This window comes from Palaemon carinicauda, chromosome 5 (genome assembly GCF_036898095.1).
Source record: "Palaemon carinicauda isolate YSFRI2023 chromosome 5, ASM3689809v2, whole genome shotgun sequence".
NCBI lineage: Eukaryota > Metazoa > Arthropoda > Malacostraca > Decapoda > Palaemonidae > Palaemon > Palaemon carinicauda.
The window spans coordinates 116,777,591-116,799,884 of NC_090729.1; the positions used below are offsets into that span (position 1 = coordinate 116,777,591).

The window sequence follows — 22,294 nt, forward strand, 5'->3', positions numbered from 1 at the left end:
CACCACATAATCCAAATATCATGCATGTAATTCACTGCATAGATCAACAAATACACTGAGATTTACCAGAATGTAACCACAGTGTTTCATTTTGCTCAAGAGACAAATACGAGTACTTTTCACTGATGAGAAAGGCCAGATTAAGAAATGGCGGACATTGTGCCTTGAACATCATAGTTATATATTATACAGAAAGAAGATATTTTATCATATATTTTATTGCAAGTTTACATTACTATTAAGAACCATTGCAAGTTGTGTGATGTTTAGTGCAACCTGATTTATGCTGAATAAAGAGGCGCCATTGAAATTGAGTGAAAGGGTTATCCTCTAATCTGGTTATGGTATTAATGACAACAATAGGAATTATAAATTTGATACTTGCTGGGGAATTTAATTGCCTTCCTTAATGAGAATAACAATAATGTAATACCTAATGCGTAGAATACATTATGCACAGCACCATGTAAAAGTCCAACGTCATAAGTCCAAACAATGGTAATACAATAAACTTAACACATCCCCTAATCCTTAACATCTTTTATACTTTCAAATGAATTATCTTCTTGAAATTTCCTTTGATTTAATTATAAATGTACCTGTATTTAATAACAACAATGATATTTTAGCTTTTAGTGTTCATTCTTATCTTATGAGGGTAAACTCAGTGCAAATAAAGTTACATGACTTATGAAGAGGGCTCAAACATTAAGGGAGTTACTGCATGATAAAAAATAGATAGTCAATTGTCATTAATTGTGTATTTATATCTTAGTTGTTTTATCTCTTACTATTAACAGGGTTTTTTCTTCTTTAGGAACTTTCTCTCCTTTTGTGAAATTATTAAATTTAATTGAATAAACAGTCTTTTCCATTTGATTATTCCTTATAACCATAACTTTGTCAGTTGATTGCATATTTAACCCTTTTACCCTCAACGCTATTTGGAACTTTCCAACCTTTAACCCCTAGGCGTTTTTTTTTTCCAAGCACAATTTGCAATATACAGTTGTTTTTTTAAATTGCACTAACAGCCTTAATTTTCATCATAGAGAGGTCAGGTTGGTCTCATTATTTTAGAAAATGCCTGAAGTTTCTCATAAAGTTATCAAAAATATGCAAAAAAATGTAAATAGCAGGTTTTTGCAAGGACGTACCGGTACGTCCATGGGGGTAAAGGGATGAGTTTTGTGAAACGTACCAGTACGTCCATTGGGTGTAAAAGGGTTAATATAGGACCTTCATGACGGGAATGTTTTTATAGAAACTTTAGTTCACTACAGTACTGTATCTACTACTGTATAGGTATTATAGGATATAGGATATGTACATCGGTTTTATTATCATAAGCATCTTTTTTAATGTCGTTATCAATATATATTACAGCAAACTATTGAGAGAATAAATATCACATTGGTTTTTAATGTTTTCCTATGAATGCATTTATTTTGCATTCCAAAAACTTGAATGAGAAGATCATTAGAATTATTTGAGACTTTCAGCATGCTATTATTTGTCTGTAACTATGCTATTTATATTTCAGGGCGATTTCGTCCACCTCAGGTACTTTAATCATCAGGGAAATTTTGAGGTTAGAAATAAATCAATTACTCTTCTGAAACAGGTTAGTTAATTATTTATAATGTTCTAAATTAATTATCTAATATTAGATTATCATTGATATTTTATTGTTGCTTTGGATCACATCATTATTATTCTGTCTTTATTTACTCCAACTTTTCGAATATTAATAAGGCGCCCTTGATAATTACCAGTAGATATACCACAGGCGTACATAGGTACATCAGGTTAATTCTAACGAGTAGGATTACCCCTTTTGCATCTATGAGAACTGCTGACTTGTAATAATTTCTGACTTTTTTTATACAATATATACTATAACAAATGAAATTATGTAAATCTCAAATACAGCTTTAACAGGAAGAGGATAATTGTTTTGGCTGGTGCTGAGAAAGGTCAAACAGTGCAGAGTATCATTGCCGAGACTTATGTAAATAAAGTACACGGATTTATTAAATTCATCAGAAATCAGACACCTGACATGAAAATTATTTGCAAAATTATAAGGCAGATCCTTAAACAACTGAAGTCAAACCTGTTTTGTCTTGGAGCCTTGTGTGCGAATTATACGAGCCTATAAATCAGAATCTCTTCAAGGTTGTCACCACTTTGACCTTTTCTAAATAGTGGTTGAAACAGCTCGCCATAAAGGATGAGATGCAGTAGAACCTTGGTTTACATCAAACTTTGTAGTTAAGAACCAGATGAATATTAGTTTCTGGATTTCACAGACTGATTTGCTATTCTAGATTGATGGAACTTAATCAGGGTTAGGGACTTATACATTCAGTAATGCCAAGTGAAAGGCCTCAACAGAAAAAGCTTGTGTAGGCCCACTTATAAGCAGATTGTTGCATCTTTCGATGTTTTTACTAACATCTACCCTTCTAGAGTAGATATTTCTATTTTCCCAAGTCATTAGATTCACAGTTATAAATACAGTATCTCTCTCAACCCCTTTTATTCACCTTAGGAGGAATATCACTCATCATTTGTTGAATATTTTTTCAATGGGACCAGCAATTGCAAATAGATGTGATTAGCTAGGTCTCTCTCTTCTGCACAATTCTTTCTTATCAAACTTATTGGCTAGTTCTGTATTTAACTGAAGAGTACTGTACTCGGCTGTTAGGCTGCAGATGATACAATAAATATTTGAAGATTTTGTGGATATAATCCTATATTACTAGATTTTTCTTGCTCCAATACCACCAATTAGAGTTCTTCTGTAGCCTTAGCTCACCAAGGCTAGAGATTGAAGCTTAAAAGAAGTAATAAGTCAAAGATATCTCCCTGTTGGTTTAATTGTAATACATGTACTCAACCAGCCTTAAAATATTTCACAGCTAATCACATACATGTAATAGTAGTGGAACATTTGAAAGGCTGAAGTTAGAAGCAAACAATTAATCAGTATCCCTAGAGCACTTTACTGTCTTTTTCCCCATTTCATCTCTTGATTTTCCTTACACCCTTTCTGCACTTTACTTGGGATACTAAATTTACCTGTTATGCTCTTCATTGCTTTCATCTTGAAGTCACTTTAATTGCTGTTACTAATTCTTACTTTAAATTATGAATGCAGATCCAAACAGGAATTTTGAATGGAGGTTATTTTGCATGGCTCCTAGATTCACTGTAATATCATATATTCCTTCAAAATGCTATGTAACCCTCAAGAATATCATAGCCTCATATATCCCAACATCTTTTATTGGGAAGTCTTAATTATAATGGTAAAAATTACCATTTAAGATTACTTTCTTGTGTCTTGGAGAACCTCTTTAGTTGCTGTCTAGATATCACTGTATTAAAAGCTTTGAGTTACTTTTAATTGTAAAAAGTATTGTATCCATTCTCTCAAAACCCTTTATGCTCTTCTTTATGATAGTTTGGATCTATTTTATTTCATCCTGTTAGTAAACTGACTCATTATGTTCAAATGATAAAAGTATATGATTCCCGATCTTGCTTTCGCCAGATGCATGACCTTCGACATGAGAATGTGAATGGTTTTCTTGGAATGCTGTGTGATCCTGTGAGACCCGGCTTTGTGTTTGAGTATTGCAGCCGAAAATCTCTGGAGGATGTCATTCGACAAGAGGACATCAAGCTCGACTGGTCCTTCCGGTTGTCTCTCTTGACAGATTTGGTCAGGGTAAGATTTAAGATGAAGTTTGAATGGCAAATTCATAGTGAAAGTTTGCTGATTCCAAGAAGAAATTAGTAAAGTTGTTTATTATGCTATGATTGCATTATTTGAGACATTAAAGTCTTGGATGGCTATATAGTTTGCATTTAACCTCTTTAATATCCCTAATATCTCTCTTAATTTTTCTGTTAGCAATGAATAATATAAGTACAGTTTTGTTTCATATTCTTCATCATATGTTGCATCATATCAAACTCATTTAACCTCTTTGATATCCCTAATATCCCTCTTAATTTTTCTGTTAGCAATGAATAATATAAGTACAGTTTTGTTTCATATTCTTCATCATATGTTGCATCATATCAAACTCATTTAACCTCTTTGCTATCCCTAATATCCCTCTTAATTTTTCTGTTAGCAATGAATAATATAAGTACAGTTTTGTTTCATATTCTTCATCATATGTTGCATCATATAAAACTCATTTTTTTATTGCAGGGCATGAGATATCTTCATGGGTCTCCGTTGCGGCATCATGGTCGTTTGACGTCCAGAAATTGCGTAATTGATGCTCGATGGGTGCTAAAAGTTACTGATTATGGATTACCTGCCATATATGATATACAAAATATCAGTCAGCCTAAAAGACCTACAAGGGGTAAGCTTTAGAGAAGTTATAAGTTGTATTCATATAGAGTTTTTTTTTATCATTTAGGATTAGATATCTAACTGCTAGGTGCTAATAACATGTACTAATTTAGTTATCACTGTCATTAATAAACAGAGCGAGAGAAAAGGAAAATACCAATATTAAGAAAACATTGAATAACTGTACGTACAGTATAAGCAATGTTATCAGTTCCATATTGATTTTGTATGTTAATAACTGAGATTTTACTTTGTGATTTTTGTTTTGGAATCATGACAAAAACTATTGAAATAAAGACTGAATTAAGTCTGTAAAGTCATAGAGACTTCCTGACATCTGTTTCCACTTCAACCAACTCGCTCGTACTCAAAGCTGCTTCTGTTCAAAATCATCCCTTATGCTCTTCATTCGTTGGTTTTCTCCAACCCTAAATCGTCTTTTAAATTTGGTGCTCATCCAGGATTTCATGCAAGATTTCTGACAACGTCTCGGCTTTTGGTCTTGAACTCCCCCTTTTCCACCGACTAGCAGTCTTACAGCCACTTTTCTAACTCCTGACACTACCATTTTAGAGAAAACTGTTTGGCACATTCATCTGTCAGGTACTTGTGCAACTGATCTTACACGTCAGTGAGCTATTCAGCATCTACTCACGGTTCAGCTGCTCATATCCCTAGCTTTGATCCTCCTGCCTCCTGGGTAGGTAGTGTTGCAAATATTCTCATAAACCACCAAGTAGCCCCCTCTCTGGTGCTTGTCACTCACAAACCTGGATTTCAGATGTCAGGCACTTTACCACTGTTGTGTTTCCTCCTCCTTCAAGCACTTCTGAAGTGATAACTTCTTTACTTAGCCTGAATTTGTTTGTAGGAAAACCCTGGATGTGATGCAATTATGTATTGAAGAACCACTTGGGCCTTATTTGGAACAAAATTAGGAATCTTTTTTGCATTATTAGGGACAGTTAGTTTTTATGTGTGAATGCTATGTTCTTATTGTTGAAGTTGATAGGGGAAGCACACCATAAACTGGATGAAAGCTCTCTACCTTTGTTAAAGGTAAACGTCCATAATAATTTCTTAAAGAGCCTCTACCTTGAGAAAATTATGGACGTTGTGTTTGCTGCCTTTTATATGGAAGATGTTCAAATTGTATTTATGATTTGTGCCATGGTCTTTAGTTGCTGCAGGGGACATCTTAGCTTGAGCTGGAGGGAGACTACTTTCATGATATAGTAAAACCAAAATTCTCTTGCATGATTAATAATGCATTACCAGAGAAACGGTTGTCATAAGTTGTCATGAATCTGTACATAGACACTCGTATTTCTTTGGAGCCTGAAATTCAGTTTATTGAATGAATATTTTAAAAAGAAATTTTGTAACCAGAGTTTTTCATATTACTTACGGAAATAAGATATCTTTTATTTATTATAGACTTATTGTGGAAGGCCCCAGAACAGCTACGGGATGAAGTGCTACTCTTGAAAGGATCACAAGCGGCAGATATATTCTCATTTTCCATCATAATGCAAGAAGTAGTTGTGCGAGGAGCTCCGTATTGTATGGTTCAGCTCACACATCAAGGTAAGGTTGAGTTTCAAGACAATTTTTAATTGAAAATGTATTCACACTTTCAGAATTTGTAACAAAATTTATTGATTTTTTCTCAGAACTATTTTTTATAATATACTAAGTGGATAATGAGAATGAATAGCCAGCAAATTTGATGAAGAGGTTTTTCTACTGTAGACTCCATCCTGACCATTCACAATGTTGCATGCAGACTTTATTTTCGACTGATTCTTGTGCATTTTTAAATGAGCATAATAGTAAGAAATTTCTCCCTTGGGTAGCATTGATACATAGTATTATAGTTGCCTTATGGTGTGAAATATCAAGTAATCAAACTTTCAAAGGAACATGGAAAAAGTTTTATGATTGATATTAACTAATAAATCATTCCCCTCTGATTATACAGCATTTAAGCAACGTACTGTGTATCCAAGAATGGTTCCTCATTTACATGCTAGTTTAGTGAATGCAGTGCTTAAATCCACATTCATATTGAAAGTATGAAATATGGAAGGCTGAAAACAGAAACTCATTCATTTAATACATTCCATATGCAGGTTTCTCTTGTTGGATAATGAATACGATGGCCAACATAGGTTTGTTATACTAGAATATCGTAGTGTTAGATACTAATAAGAGAGAGGTCCGTAGGTAGGAGAAATCTCTAAAAATGCCTTCCAAAGATATTGGTCTAATTTACTGGAAGTCGAGACACAAATCACAGAGTCCTGGTAACTGCATTATCAATCCCTGTGAACTGCATATGATTTGCTGCTGATTTGGTATAATCAGTGACAAATATTTATTGTCATCAAAGATAATACCTTCCCCCTCTCTCTCTCTCTCTCTCTCTCTTACAGAAATTATTGCGCGGCTAAAAAAACCTCCTCCAATGATCAGACCTTCTGTTTCAAAAGGTGCTGCACCTCCAGATGCTATTAATATCATGAAACAGTGTTGGGCAGAGCTTCCAGAAATGCGGCCAGATTTCAACCAAATAAATGACCTCTTCAAAAAACTAAATCAGGGAAGGTAGGCAAATGTATTCTAATATCTGTATGTTGTCTAATGTGTTGTATGCTGTTCATTACCTGTTCATATAATGCTTACATGTATTATCAGGATTTTGTTCTAAATCTTTACGTTGTATTCAATAACCAAAGTAATTTTTTTGTTCAAAAGGGCAGAAAATTGTTTATTGATTTATTAATTTCTTTTTAGGCGCCTCAATATTGTAGATACGATGTTCCATATGCTGGAGAAGTATTCTAGTAATCTGGAAGAACTTATAAGGGATCGAACAGAACAACTTGATATAGAGAAAAAGAAGACTGAACAGCTTTTAAATCGAATGCTTCCAAGGTACATGATTCAAGTGTTTATTCATTGTGATCCTACCTCCAAGGTCCGAAAGCAATTTTGTTATATTTCTTATATAAAAGAACATTTTTATTATCTTAATACAGTTTTTTTTATTCACTGGAGCTTGCACAAATTTCTGATCAAACATATTTGTTATAGATTATTAGATTTCAGACATTCAAGGATAACTTCCCCTTAATACAATCTTTGTCTCTGTTTAAATAATTATTTAGGAATACCATCTTATATGAAGCTCTCAAAGCAGGCTATGTGGATTGTAGTGACCTCCAGCCTAAAGCAAGGACAAAGAAAATGTTTTATTACTAATTTTGGGTTTAATGTGATGTGTGGTCTAAGAACTTTTCTGTAAAGGCTAGAACAGGGAATCCAATATGACATGAAAATACCAAAGAAATATTGTCTCCCCTGATCAAGGGCCAGTATTTCAATGTGCAAAGCACGGGCTCAGGGTTCAGTCTCTATTGAACCTGTCACAGCACCTCCAATGCTGAGAATCTTCTAGTAACCGATGATGTCATCACCGAGAACCAATACTAATACTTTAATCACTGCTACTTGTGCATTAACTTGTGCCAAGCTACCACCTTCGATCCTGTTGGTGAGCTGTCATCAAGTTCCTCTCTTAGCTCCTATATGTCAGATGTCTTCATCAACTGTTAAGTAACAGAAATCAAGTTATGATTTAGTTATCCAATATTCTTTGTAATAGTGTTATCATAATAGAGGGGTTGATTAACTGTTCAAGATCGCTTTTGGTGTTTGGTTTGTTTGTTTATGCAATCGGCTCTGTATGATGCTATTCACTCCCAGCTTTTTTGGCAAGTGTGGAGGTGTTCAAGTTTTTATAGCTTATCCCCTCTTCCAATTTTATGAAATTTTGATCTCCTTTCATTTTGATTATTAGTTTTTACTAAATTTCTTCTCTTGTATCATTTTTGGCTAACATAGCATAGTATATTTCGTTGTTACCGGCATATGATGCCTTTTAGCTCTGGCTTTCATGTTGTCTTAGGACTGTTTGATTACGGTAACTGTAAAGATTTTATGTTTTAGTCTAGCTTAAGTTGGTGACTCCTTTTCAATGATGTTTAGGTTAGCGTAGCCTAATGTGTTAAGCATATGCAACACTAGCCTAATATAATTAAGGACTTCTCAGGGACAGCTATAATGGTAATTCCACATTGGCTGAACACCTGTGGTATCAACTGCTCCAGACTCTGAGACCGAGGTTACACTCTCTTCCATCAGTATAGCTGCATCAGAGAGGAGGGAGTCAGAATATCTTTGCTTCTTCCTTTCTGATCCAGAACTTCCATGCTTGGATTTTTGCTTCCCCATATATGATAGAGAATTGCAACTCACAACATGACATAGTTTATGGGTTGTAAGAGGCCTTTTTTCACTAGGCAATACCACTCGGTGTGGAAAGCATGTATGGTCCTGCTGTGGGATAGATTTTTGTGCCGGATAACCCCAGATTTTTTGGCTTCCTTTCTGGTCCACTTATTTGATGATAGGAAGCTTGAGCATCAACATCTTGACATACAAAACTGCATTGACAGTACCCTTCAAGTGGGCTTTTGACATGGATTTAGATTCTACATGTTTCACAAGATTATTCAGTATCCTAGTCTATTTAGAGTGCTTGAGTTTTTGGCAAAATTAAGCAATTCCTCCATTTCCCTTCAAGAATTACTCCTGAAAGCTACTTTTTTATAGCATTAGCCTTGTGAGTAAGAGTCATTGAGCTTATAGCATTATGAAGGGATCAGAAGTTTATCACCATCATTCCTGACTGTCTCTTAATTCTGACTCTGGATCTTACCTTTTTGGCCAAAAACAAAAAACCTCTCCAAAGGCAGAACCCTCTTTATATTGCAGTTTCAAGACTGGAGGATAGTAATCTATGCCTGGTATCTACTCTGTAATTATATCTGCAGAGATCCATGCCCTCAGAAGGTAGTCTGTTTCAAATTACCCAGACTTAACAATTCCATTTCAACGGGTTATCTGTATTCTAATGACCTCCCTTATCAAAAAGACTGATCCTCTCTCCATCCCTAAAACCTATGGTTAGAGAATAGTACTTTCTCATTGGTATTTTTCTTTAACAGTTTGTCTGGTTATAGAGTGTCTATAAAACTACTTGAAACAAATCCAAGCTGTACAATATATGTGCATGGTACTCGGTTCAATTTTGGCACGTTCAAGGAGAAATTGAATAGATGGGGCACACCAAACATCTAGCTTCTTTGGAGTTTTTTCCTTATAATGTGAGTTTCAGACTTGTTATGTTTGCTTCTCATCCATACATTTGTCTTTTATGGTACTCAAGTCTACTTGGTTATTGCTCAAGTGTTAGCTCTTGAAGACCAGACAATACATTAACTCCAAAAATGGGTTTTTAACAAGTGAAAAAACTATTTTGGGGGAAGTGCTGTGTAGTCTCCAAGACCCTCCCTCCCCACTATTCTTGTGAAGAGGGACATTCAATTCTCACTACCAGTATGGGAGATAGAGGCTTAGCACAAGTTAGTGTGCACGTGGCATTGTCTCAAGTATTAATATTGGTTCTCTGTGATGACTTGCCATCAGTTACTAAGTGATTTTTGGGCTCAAGCCATGTCGTCCTGATGGAAGTTCCTATAGGGTAGCTTCCTAGGGTATATTACAACTACGGCGATATTCCCAGAGAATTTACCTTAAGGTACCCAGAATTCTAACTCCTGGAGCGAATATCCCTAATGAAAGAACCAGGGATATCGCGAAATATCAGAGGACGTATTCTTGACACGCCACATGGCAATCTGCACCCCGAACAGAGATAACACTTCGAAGGGGTCAATTGGCAAGAAAAAGAAAACGAGAAAGAAAAAGGAGAGCCGCTCGCAAGGCTCTCTCTTCTCCCGTTTCGTAAGCGTGCATTGCGCCGATCTTGGCGCCATCTGTATTCCTTTTTGCGTAGCTTAACAACTCGGTGTTTTTTCCTGTGTTTCTCGCAAAATCTTGGATTTAATCAAGTTATTATGCTTTCTCCAACTTCGTCTGCCTCTGATAAGTTGAGTATTATTTCTTTTATGTATAAATGTAGGCTCTTGGTAATTTTTAAAGTGATTAATAGTAATAATCTTTGTTACAAGAGCCGTTGCCTACCGGAGGCGTCCTTGACGCTGTCGCTCGCTAGGTATGAGTTTTAGTTAGCCAGAGCGACGTTCCCGGCTGTTTTGCTTTAATAATTTTAGCTGTTTAGCGTTACATAGGATTTCCTTATTCGTGCTTTTAGTATTATTTGTTTTGGCGAAGTATTCGCCAGTTCTGGCCTACGCTAGACCATGTAGCCTAGTCGTTTGGCCCTAGTACTTTCCTGCATGATTTTTGGATTTCCGAGTGTTTTAAAATTTTATTGAAGCTTTAGGCAGTTTTATACATTTAAGATTATATTGATTTTTTCAGAGATAGTATACGTGTGAGTTTCGGTGATTTAGGTAATCGATTCTCTTGGCGCCTAGGCTAAGTTGCCTATGGGGCCTTAGTATACTTTCTCATACTCCCCGGTTGCTCTCTTTTCTTCGGAGAAGGTATGCAATCCCTTTCCCTCTGTTTAAGCCTTGGGCTTAACCCTAGTGGTTTATCTGAATTAACTTTCGATACAACTATATTGGGGTGTTACTGTTCCTTCCTGTTCCAGTAAGTCTGGCTTCAGAGAGGGGGCAGAACATCAGAGTTCTTAGTCTGAGTCTGTGTTTGTCTGGCTTGGGGTTGAGACTCCCTCGCTAGTCTGACGCAGGCATAAGAGGCTTAGCCTCCTTAGGTCACTTTCGAAGGTTTCTGTACGAGATGATTCCTTCTTCTTGTGATCTAGCAGACTAGTCCTTGTTGCTGTTCTCGGTGGCGAGGATAAGATCCTTTCCCTGGGAGTAGCAACACCTTCCTTGCTTTGGTTCAGTGGGGGTTGGCAAGTATTGCTGGCCTCCCTCCTTGGATCTCCCTTAGGCTAAGATAAGTTTTCTTGGCTGCAGGTGATTCTTTACTAAAGCAAGGTTGGTAGGACCCTCTTCGTCCCTTCCCCCTCTTTTCTCTGTAATGGCCTAGCCGTTACAGTACTGTACGTCATTCTACATCTGGACCTAGTATAGGTTAGGATGTGGAGTTGACTCAGTCCCTTGCCGGCAAAGGTCTTCTGCTTTGAGTGCTGCCCGGACCTCCCTTGGTCCCTCATCCATGTCTGTCTGTAGAGCCAGACGGCATTGGTCAGGAATTAGATTCTCCCCTTCCTTATATGCACTCTTTCGCATTGCCGGGCTTTGAGGTAGTACACTCTCTTATCCCGGCATCCATTCTGTTTTCTTCTAGTGTTGTACCCTAGCCAGCTGCCGGCCTATGTGGCCGGCAGCCGGACAGTCGGAGTTCTCTGGTTCTTTTGCTGCTGGCCGGCATCGGTTGTATACCTTTGCCGGCCGGCTATTGTCACGCCTTTGTCTGCCGTTCGCTACGAGCGGTGGCCGGCAGCCGGGTGCTACCTTGTGTAGTTGCCGGCCGGCACATGCATTTTAACCAGCGTTCTGCCGCCTTATAGCTGTTAAGTAGTATACTTTAAAGCTAGTTATGGTGAGTGCCGGCCGGCACATTACCTTCTATACTGTACCAGTATTCTTCAGTATAGCATATACTGTAGGGAGAAAACTATAGTATAGTATTGTTACAACACTGTGTTTTCTAACACTTTTGTGTTGTCTTGCACAGCCCTTTGATGTTGCCTTACAGATAAGAAAGTGAGTTCTTTCTTGTCTACTATCCGGTATTTTAAAATCATACCTTAGGTGTGAGCTACACCTGTTTCCTCTGGAAATTTTTCATTGGTTACTCTAGGACAGATTAACCATACGATTTTATTATCTGGAAGGTTACAACAATTGACTGTGCGGGAAACACAAGTGTGTGTCTTTCCTTTCTGTTTTGTTATGCTAAACTGTGCATATCCAGTGATACGTAGTTCACTTGATACTCATGGAAATTTCTTCTCTTTACAGGAGGACCATCCGAAGTGCGGAAGTGTTTTCTGCAACGTCCGCAGCAAGAACTTCTGTGGACATGAGTTATATAGGAGGCACGCAGCATGCGCTGTCTCCAAGGGTGATCTCCGGTATTGGGACCCTCAGGTATGTACCGTGTGCTCTAACCTGATTACTGAGGCTTTTGATTCCCCTAGGACTGCGGAATCAAGGGATATAGCAAGGGAGAAGCTTCGTACCTGGGTAAGGGGCTTCCAGAAGAACACCTCTGGACCTTATCTTCCAAGTGAGAAGATGAGGGCTTACCTTTTCCCCAGGGCATCAGCTGATGCAGTGATTCCCCAGCCTCAAGAGGAGATCCCCCTAGTTCAGATCCCGGTGGATGCTGAAGTCGCGGTCGCCTTGCAGGACATCCAGTTGGACGACAGGATGTCAGACGTGTCCGAGCGTCTGGAGGAAGACCTCCTGGCAGAAGGCCAGGATGAAGATCAAGCCCCAGACATTGTAGAGGAAGAGGCCGACGAGGCGTCGGCTGCTCCGGTTCAGGTCCCTGAACCTATTCCCTCAACATCGTCCGCTCTCCCAGTAGAGCTGGGACAGGCCCTCTCCTCCATTGTTGGAATGATCCAGCAAATGCAGAAGGAGAATAATGAGAAGGCGGCTGCAATGGAACTGCAGATGCAGAAGCTTGCAGCATCATGTGGGCCCCAGAAGAGGCTCAACGTGAAAGACCTTCCCTTGTGCTCAGATGCTAACCCGTGGAGATATGCTGAGCACATGCCGATGACGATCGGAAAGATCGTCATGTCGGATAAGTTGGGTTCAGTTCCCCTAGAGGAGGTGGAATTCTGGCCCAGCAAAGGGTCATATCCGGACTGCTATGTCCGTTTGAGGAAGGAACCAGCTTCAAAGGAGGAGACAGAGCCGAAGGAGGTCATAGTGATGAACCATGCTAAGGCTCAAGCTTTGCTTTCATCTTCGATGAAAGAGAGGGGCTTCACGAACTCAAAGGTGGCTGCATTGAGTAAGAAGCACCCTTCCTTTGTGTCCTCTCCTGCTAGAGCCTTCCCCTTTTTGCAGAAAGGGTTTGCGGCTGTGTTAAAAGCAGTCGAGGCTGGCAAGCCATGCCCCTCCTTGGAGGAGTGTGAACCCTTGTCACTGGCCCTACCTATGGACCACAAGGACTGGAAGGACGTCCATCTTACCTTCTCAGTCGGGAAGTTGGAGGCTGATATTGCCGGACGTCAGTTCAGTGAGAACCTCCCTAAGCTGTCTGACTTTCTTTTGCGGAGGGAGCTCGAGACGAAAGAAAGACTGGCTGCCTCAATGTCTCTTCAGACCACTCTTGAGACGATGGCAAGTGACCCCAAGGTCCATGAGATGTTCATGGTTGTGGCCAAGACTCATCTGGCCACAGTGACGAAGGATCTTTACAGCTTCGTCAGGGCGAGGAGAGCTTTTAGGGAGTTTGTGTTCGCCTCGGCTGCGGTGAGGCACGAGCCAAGGAAACTAATCTCCTCCAACATTTGGGGCAAAGACCTTTTCCCTAGCGAATCGGTCAAGGAGGTTGTTGATAAGGCCGCCACGGAGAATAGGAACCTTCTCCAGAAGTGGGGCCTGTCTATCAAGAGAAAGTCTTCCCCGGAGGAGGGTCCCCAACCAAAGAGGAAGACTAAGAGGACTAGGCTACCTTCTCGGCCAGCCAAGCCATTTAGACAGCAACAGCAACAGCAATTGCCGATGCCTTCAGTGCCCCAGATGGTGGCACAAACACCGACCACATTCCAGTGGGTACCTCAAGCCGTGTCGACACAGTCCCCGGCATTCAACCCAACGTTCGAAGGGCAGTCAACTTCCTTTCGAGCAAAGCCTAGAGGAGCAGCCAGAGGCTCGTCTAGGCGCCCCTCAAGGGGAAGGGGATTCAGGGGTGGTCGCGGTCAGGGAGGCAAGACCTCAGGACAGCAGTCCAAGTGAGATGATACCGGTAGGAGGGAGACTTCAGAATTTTCGGAATCGGTGGACCTTCGATCCCTGGGCCCACAGCCTACTCAAGAATGGACTGGGCTGGAGCTGGTACAGCACTCCACCCCCGTGCCCTCGGTTTTTCCAACACTCCACCCCCGTTCTGGAGGAGTACATCCAAGAACTGTTGGAGAAAAAAGTGATCCGAAGGGTAAAGTCCATCAAATTCCAAGGGAGGCTGTTTTGTGTTCCCAAGAAGGACTCGGAAAAACTCAGAGTCATTCTGGACTTGTCGCCACTCAACAAGTTCATAGTGAACTGCAAGTTCAAGATGCTAACACTGCAACACATAAGGACCTTACTGCCCAAGAGGGCATTTACCGTCTCCATAGATTTGTCAGACGCCTATTGGCACGTTCCAATCAACCGTCGACTCTCCCCCTACCTAGGGTTCAAGCTACAACGAAGACTATACGCCTTCAGAGCCATGCCATTCGGGCTAAATATAGCCCCAAGGATCTTCACGAAGCTTGCGAGCGTAGCTCTCAAACAATTACGCCTAAAGGGAATTCAGGTGGTAGCCTACCTGGACGACTGGCTGGTGTGGGCAGCATCCAAGACAGAATGCTTGCAAGCTTCCCCGCAGGTGATCCAGTTCCTAGAGTATCTAGGCTTCAAGATCAACAGAAAAAGTCTCGACTTTCTCCATCTCAAAAGTTCCAGTGGTTGGGAATCCACTGGGACCTAATGTCACACCAATTCTCCATCCCGGCAAAGAAAAGGAAGGAGATAGCTGGTTCTGTCAAGAGACTTCTAGATTCCGAAAGGATATCAAGACGCGAACAGGAGAGAGTACTGGGTTCTCTCCAGTTTGCGTCGGTAACAGATCCGGTGCTAAGAGCACAGCTAAAGGATGCAACCGGAGTTTGGAGAAGTTATGCATCAAACGCGCGAAGAAATCTGAGAAGACCAGTTCCGCTTCGTCTACGTACTCTTCTCAGGCCTTGGTCCCAAGCCAGACAACTAAAGAAGTCGGTACTTCTTCAGCCACCTCCCCCGTCGGTGACGATTCACACAGACGCCTCGAAGGAGGGGTGGGGAGGTCACTCTCATCGGAAGAAAGCCCAAGGGACTTGGTCCAATCTATTCAAGACCTTTCACATAAACTTTCTAGAGGCTATGGCAGTGCTCCTTACCTTAAAGAAAGTCTCCCCGCGTCGCTCGATCCACATAAGGTTGGTGCTGGACAGCGAGGTGGTTGTGAGATGCTTGAATCGACAAGGATCAAGGTCGCCACCTCTCAACCAGGTGATGTTGGCCATCTTCCGACTGGCGGAAAAGAAGAAGTGGTACCTGTCGGCAGTTCACCTTCAAGGAGTCCGCAATGTGACAGCGGACGCTCTATCCAGGTTCACACCGATAGAGTTGGAATGGTCCCTAGACGCAGGATCGTTCTCCTTCATCTTGAGTCAAGTCCCAGAACTGCAGATAGACCTCTTTGCGACGAAAGACAACAAGAAGTTGCCCCTGTACGTGTCCCCGTACGAGGACCCCTTGGCGGAAGCAGTGGACGCGATGTCCCTCGACTGGAACAGATGGTCCAGGAGTTATCTGTTCCCTCCTCACAACCTTCTGTTGAGGGTCCTCAACAAACTGAGATTCTTCAAGGGAGTAGCGGCAATAGTGGCCCACAAGTGGCCGAACAGCGTGTAGTTCCCTCTGGCATTGGAACTACGGTTGAAGTTTCTACCGCTACCAGATCCAGTTCTGACCCAGCGAGTCCAGAAGTCGACTGTCTGCGCTTCATTACAGAAAACCCGGACCCTGCAGCTCATGATTTTCTCTCCCTAGCGGTGAGAAAGCGTTTCGGGATTTCGAAAGACAGCATAGACTTCCTAGAGAAATATAAGTGCAAATCTACTAGAAGGCAATATGAGTCATCTTGGAGAAAATGGGTGGCCTTTGTCAAGGCGAAGAATCCGCAGGAGATCTCGACGGACTTCTGCTTATCTTTCTTCATCCACCTCCATAGTCAAGGGTTGGCAGCTAACACGATTTCAACGTGTAAGTCAGCTTTGACAAGACCCATTCTATATGCCTTCCAGGTCGACCTCGCTAACGAGATCTTTAATAAAGTTCCGAAAGCCTGCGCTAGGCTCAGACCTTCAGCACCTCCAAAGCCCATTTCATGGTCTTTAGATAAAGTTCTTCATTTCGCTTCACTGTTGAACAATGAGGAGTGTGCGTTGAAGGATTTGACCCAAAAAGTTATTTTCCTATTTGCACTCGCGTCCGGGGCCAGGGTTAGTGAGATTGTAGCCCTCTCGAGAGAGGAAGGTCGTGTTCAGTTCTTGGATGGGGGAGAGCTGAACCTGTTTCCGGATCCTACGTTTCTCGCCAAGAACGAGTTACCCACCAACAGGTGGGGTCCCTGGAGAATCTGCCCTCTGAAAGAAGATGCATCTCTATGTCCAGTAGAATGCCTAAAGGTCTATCTTCGTAGAACTTCAGACTTCAAGGGTGGTCAACTATTCAGGGGAGAAACATCAGGCTCAAATTTATCACTGAAACAACTCAGGGCGAAAATCACATATTTTATTCGCAGAGCGGATCCTGACAGTACACCCGCAGGTCACGATCCGAGGAAAGTTGCCTCATCCTTAAATTTCTTTAATTGTATGGATTTTGAACATCTTCGTTCATACACTGGCTGGAAGTCTTCCAGAGTGTTCTTTCGTCACTATGCGAAGCAAGTGGAGCAACTAAAGAGGTCTGTGGTAGCAGTGGGTTGCTTCGTTAACCCTGCTGTTTAACTCTGCGAGGAACAGTGGATTTAATTGGGACGATTAATTCCAGGGTGAGTGTGTAGTTACATACTGTGCTACAAACTAAGTGTGAGGGCACCGGGTTGCCCACGTTGACTGTTCCACTTTCAAAGGTGAACTTAGCATAAGTGCAGACATGTGTGCCGAGCGTTTCTAACGCTAATGTGACTGATTAGTAATACAGACTTTTATAACTTTGATACCTCGGTATGTTAAAAGTGGCACTAATGTTTTTTCTTTCAGATAAACAAGTTTCTGTTTACTATCATGCTTATGCTTAAATTTTTGGTTATCCTCCTCATATATATATATATATAATTGTTGTTAACCTGTTTATTTGTTGTCTGTCAATAAACTTGTTCTTGAGAACCTTGCGTCTCCTTCACCTGTGTCAATTTATTGATAATAATTGAGAATTCATTCTATGTATATTTATCTGGGATAATTCTAATAGATTGCTCCTTTATGTAAGCTAATTTTGCATTGGTTTATGCTTTCCCTAGCGGGAGGACTCCATCCCCTAAGGGGACGGTGGCGGTTACAAGTTTCCTCCTACGCGGATATAAACCTTTGTCCAATACAGTATTGAACGGAGAACTGGTCGATATTTCATATTGACGCAATGGTTCTTTACAAACTATGCTTTACATAATATAGGGTGAGACCACTATATTGGCTTGCCTGTTATTCATACATAGGTATATGTACTCTTCGAGACTTTTCCAGAGTCTAGTAGGACTCTTCCCTGTAGGGGGCAGGAAGCTCTAACATGGTTTATGGTTAGTTGAAAAGATGTATAACGGTAACATCTTAGGTCTCTAGGTCTAGTCGACCGGGGAAATACCTCCGGGGAGTACGGCACGTTTTGAGAATCCACAGATACAGTAATGCTCTGGTATACTTCCATTAGGATGACATGGCTTGAGCCCAAAAAACGGATTTTGAGCGAAGCGAAAAATCTATTTTTGGGTGAGATGGCCATGTCGTCCTGATGGACCCGCCCTTCCCTTTCTATGAAAGGGCTGTAGGTCCCCTCCCTACATACAGTATCTGTAGCACCTCGTGTATCGCTACAAGGAATACAGATGGCGCCAGGATCGGCGCAATGCACGCTTACGAAAAGGGAGAAGAGAGAGCCTTGCGAGCGGCTCTCCTTTTTCTTTCTCATTTTCGTTTTCTTGCCAATTGACCCCTTCGAAGTGTTATCTCTGTTCGGGGTGCAGATTGCCATGTGGCGTGTCAAGAATACGTCTTCTGATATTTCGCGATATCCCTGGTTCTTTCATTAGGGATATTCGCTCCAGGAGTTAGAATTCTGGGTACCTTAAGGTAAATTCTCTGGGAATATCGCCGTAGTTGTAATATACCCTAGGAAGCTACCCTATAGGAACTTCCATCAGGACGACATGGCCATCTCACCCAAAAATAGATTTTTCGCTTCGCTCAAAATCCGTTTTTTGGCATTGGAGGTGATGTGAATAGTTGAATAGAACCTGAACCAGTGTGTCTCCCTTATACCAACTTAGCCCATGCTTTGCACGTTGAAACACTATCCCTCTGCCAAGGGAAACTATATTTATTTGATATTTTTATATCGTTTTGTATTCTCTGTTTTAGCCCTTACAGAAAATTTCTCGGAGACCACACAGCACCTCTCCAACAATAAAGTTGTCCTTTGTCAAAATTTCTTGATTTTTTTTTTTATTATAAGTACTGAATTATTTGTATCTAGTTCATATATGCACTTACTTTATAAGTATAAATCCTTCCACTGAGACCTTATATATCTTCAAAATTTACGTTAGTCTTATTAAAGGAGGAGCCTTTTTCTCATTTTAATTGTAATTTCAATTATATATAGTAAAACTGAGAAATGATAAGCATTTCAGTTATCAGGCTAGGGACATTGTATTGTTGTTGTTGTCTGTTCTAATCTGCTTCTATAAGATTATTCTAGCAACACAGTTATCTCACTGACATTTCTCCAAACTACCACTTAAAAGAAGCAATTCAACATTTTCCATAACTTTTTACGGGATCCTTTGGTTTATCATTTTCCCATATAAAATAAGGCTCAAATTATAGTAACAATGCTAATTTGATCAGTCACCCTGGATACTTTTTCTCGTTCTGATATACTGGGAGTGTACTTTTATTCGTGGGTACCAATTTTCGTTGTTTTATAAAAAAAATGTTGGTTTGTGGATTCCTAGATTCGTGGATTTCCGTTTTGGAACTTTTACCTTTTTGGTTATTAGTTGAACCCCAATTATGATAAAGTGTTCATTTGCAATGCATTGCTTTTATTAATTTATTAAAATTTTTAATAATTAACACTGATTAAGGGATTACTTATCACTACAAATTCTTATAATGTCGCCGCCAAAAAAGAAAATTACAGAACTACCCAAGCTCTTCTAATATAGCATCCCAAGCTACAACCTTTGTACCTGTCCGTCAACAGAGAGTACAAAGAATAACTCAAGGCACACTTTCACGAATGTGTCCAAGTTCAATACCAAAATCTGATAGTGTATAAAAATTTTCGTTGGATTTATAAATTCGTGGATTCGCCCACCCACGAAAGACCACGAAAATTGGTACACCACGGACAAAAATACTTTCACAGTACTGTCAGCTTGGTACTGTAATTATTTTTTTTCTTTTCAGCTCTGTAGCCAACCAACTGAAATTAGGGATGCCTGTAGCCCCAGAGGAGTTTGATGAAGTGACCATATATTTTTCTGATATTGTTGGTTTCACCAGTATTTCAGCTTATTCAACACCTTTTGAAGTTGTTGATTTGTTGAATGACCTCTATACAGCTTTTGATTCCACTATCAATCATTACAATGTGTATAAGGTAATTATGATTTGAAATCTTATAGGTTTTAATAAGTATTTAACACAATAAAACTTTTTTTATATAAGATAATGTTTGATGAGATGAGCTTATGTCAATACACGAGATTTTTAATAAGTATGGCAATACACAAGTTTGCAATGAAAAAATTGACTGATAATCATATCATTAATATCCTAGACCCAGGTTTTTTGCCACAGCAAAGCAGACTGTTGAATATTTAAAGGACTTTAGTAAGTTTTGAATTGTAATAAATGCAAAGAACCTCGGGAACCAAATTATGCTTCCACTGCTATTCGTTATTTTTTCTCCATTTTCATTTAGTATTAAGTTTAGCTATGGTAAGCTGCTCTTCTAGGAGAAGGCCACTCCAAAATCAAACCATTGTCCTCTAGTCTTGAATAGTGACATAGCCTCTGTACCATGGCCTTCCACTGTCTTGCGTTAGAGTTCTCTTGCTTGAGGGTACACTCGGGCACACTATTCTATCTTATTTCTCTTCCACTTGTTTTGTGAAAGTTTTTGTAGTTTATATAGGAAATATTTATTGTAATGCTGATACTGTTCTTAAAATATTCTATTTTTCCGTGTTTCCTTTCCTCACTGGGCTATTTTCCCTGTTGGACCCCCTGGGCTTGTAGCATCCTGCTTTTCCAACTAGGGTTGTAGCTTAGCAAGTAACAATAATAATGGTAATAATAACTGTTTAAAATGTCACCAACAGGTTGAAACTATTGGTGATGCTTACATGGTCGTAAGTGGACTTCCAAATAGAATTGATGACCATGCTGCTCAAATAGCTACCATGGCCCTTGATCTTCTTCACCTGTCGGGCAAGTTTAGAATTAGGCACTTGCATAACATTCCTCTCATGCTTAGGATTGGCATCCATACAGGTAAGGAATTATTAAAGAATGTAGAATTAGAAGATACCTTTTAAGTGAATGGCATTCCAGTTACAAAATATTTCTGGTCTTTTTCAGGTAATTAAGATTTTAACCTTTATGTCAAGTCTGGTGTCAATTGACGTGCATATAGCCTCCGCCATTGAGATAGCTAGCGTCAGGATGCAGTACTTGTAATAGTGCATTGGGAGCCGTCATAACGACATGGAGCCATTTTGTTTGAATCATACAGCAAAAAATCCCTCTATTTTTGTGTGTATATGATAAAACAACATAATTTATTCTGCTAATTAACAATCCTACATATTTGGTAGGAGTGATAATAATGGTGGGAAAGAGGTTAAGAATTATGTAATAGGAGTTTTTATTGAGTAATCATGCTGGACTCTCAGATAAATGTCCACTTGAATTAAAATTGGGATTTAATCACTAAGTACATTGTGAGCTTTTTATATTTTGATGCACAATATCAGTAAATTTTTATAGTCGTTCATGTACTCAACTAGTTTGATAAAATTCAACCAAAGTTTTTTAATATTATTCAGTATTACAGTTTAAAGTATATAGATTAGCTTAGAAATGGTGCTGTAGTTTTTAAAGTAATTTTTTTAGTTATACTGTACTGGACATATTTATAGAAGAGAATCTATTAGAAAATATCAAACCCTCAGTCAGGCTTTATTTGGTGTATAATATGACCAGCATCTCCCTAGCATAGAAGTTCAATAGAATGATTTATTCGTTTTTCAATTATTCCAATATATGTTGAACATAAAGTAGTTGTGCCAATAGTATACAGTAATAGTTTATAAACTCATATTTTTCAATATTAAACTTAGCCGGTGATTATATAAGCTGCAACTCTGTTGCTCGACAGAAAACTCTACGTTAAAAATCCGCCAGCGATCGCAATGCAGGTAGGGGGTGTACTTCAACAGCGCCATCTGTCGTGCAGGTACTCAGTACTCAATGTAAACACAGAACTCAATTTTCTCTCTGTCGGGCTACCGGCAAGACCTACTAATTCGCTGTTACTAACTGGATTTGTTTTCACAACTATTTGGTGAAGTACACTATTCTAGTTTTGAGCTTTCGCTATGCAGGTGTTTTATCTTCATCTCAAAACTTGAACTCGTTTTGGATAGATTTAATTATGGTGACAAAGAGAGTATGGACTCTCTTTCACTTTTAAATGGCCGACCCTTCCCTTAGACGGAAGTGTGTTTAGGTTTTTAGTAATTTTGCTTAACACGTTATAGATCTATATATTTTATATCTCTCCGCCTTTATTAGGCCTCTTCGATTAACTTTCCATTTATTATAAACATATAAAAATAAATTTTTATGTTTTGTTTATATGCGACCTTTCCTGATAATAGGCGGTCCTA

At 39.7% G+C, this 22,294-nt stretch overlaps 1 protein-coding gene across 2 annotated transcripts in view; it reads left to right on the forward strand.

Moving 5' to 3' along the window:
- Window positions 1–22,294, forward strand: part of LOC137641427 (uncharacterized) — a 193,072-nt gene that overhangs the window by 127,665 nt on the left and 43,113 nt on the right. For both annotated transcript variants that reach the window (XM_068373966.1, XM_068373967.1), the window contains exons 10-17: window positions 1,544–1,624; window positions 3,563–3,739; window positions 4,232–4,391; window positions 5,819–5,968; window positions 6,817–6,988; window positions 7,178–7,318; window positions 19,809–20,001; window positions 20,726–20,897. In XM_068373966.1, the coding sequence (XP_068230067.1) occupies window positions 1,544–1,624; window positions 3,563–3,739; window positions 4,232–4,391; window positions 5,819–5,968; window positions 6,817–6,988; window positions 7,178–7,318; window positions 19,809–20,001; window positions 20,726–20,897 (1,246 nt within the window). The remainder of the gene's footprint in view (window positions 1–1,543; window positions 1,625–3,562; window positions 3,740–4,231; window positions 4,392–5,818; window positions 5,969–6,816; window positions 6,989–7,177; window positions 7,319–19,808; window positions 20,002–20,725; window positions 20,898–22,294) is intronic.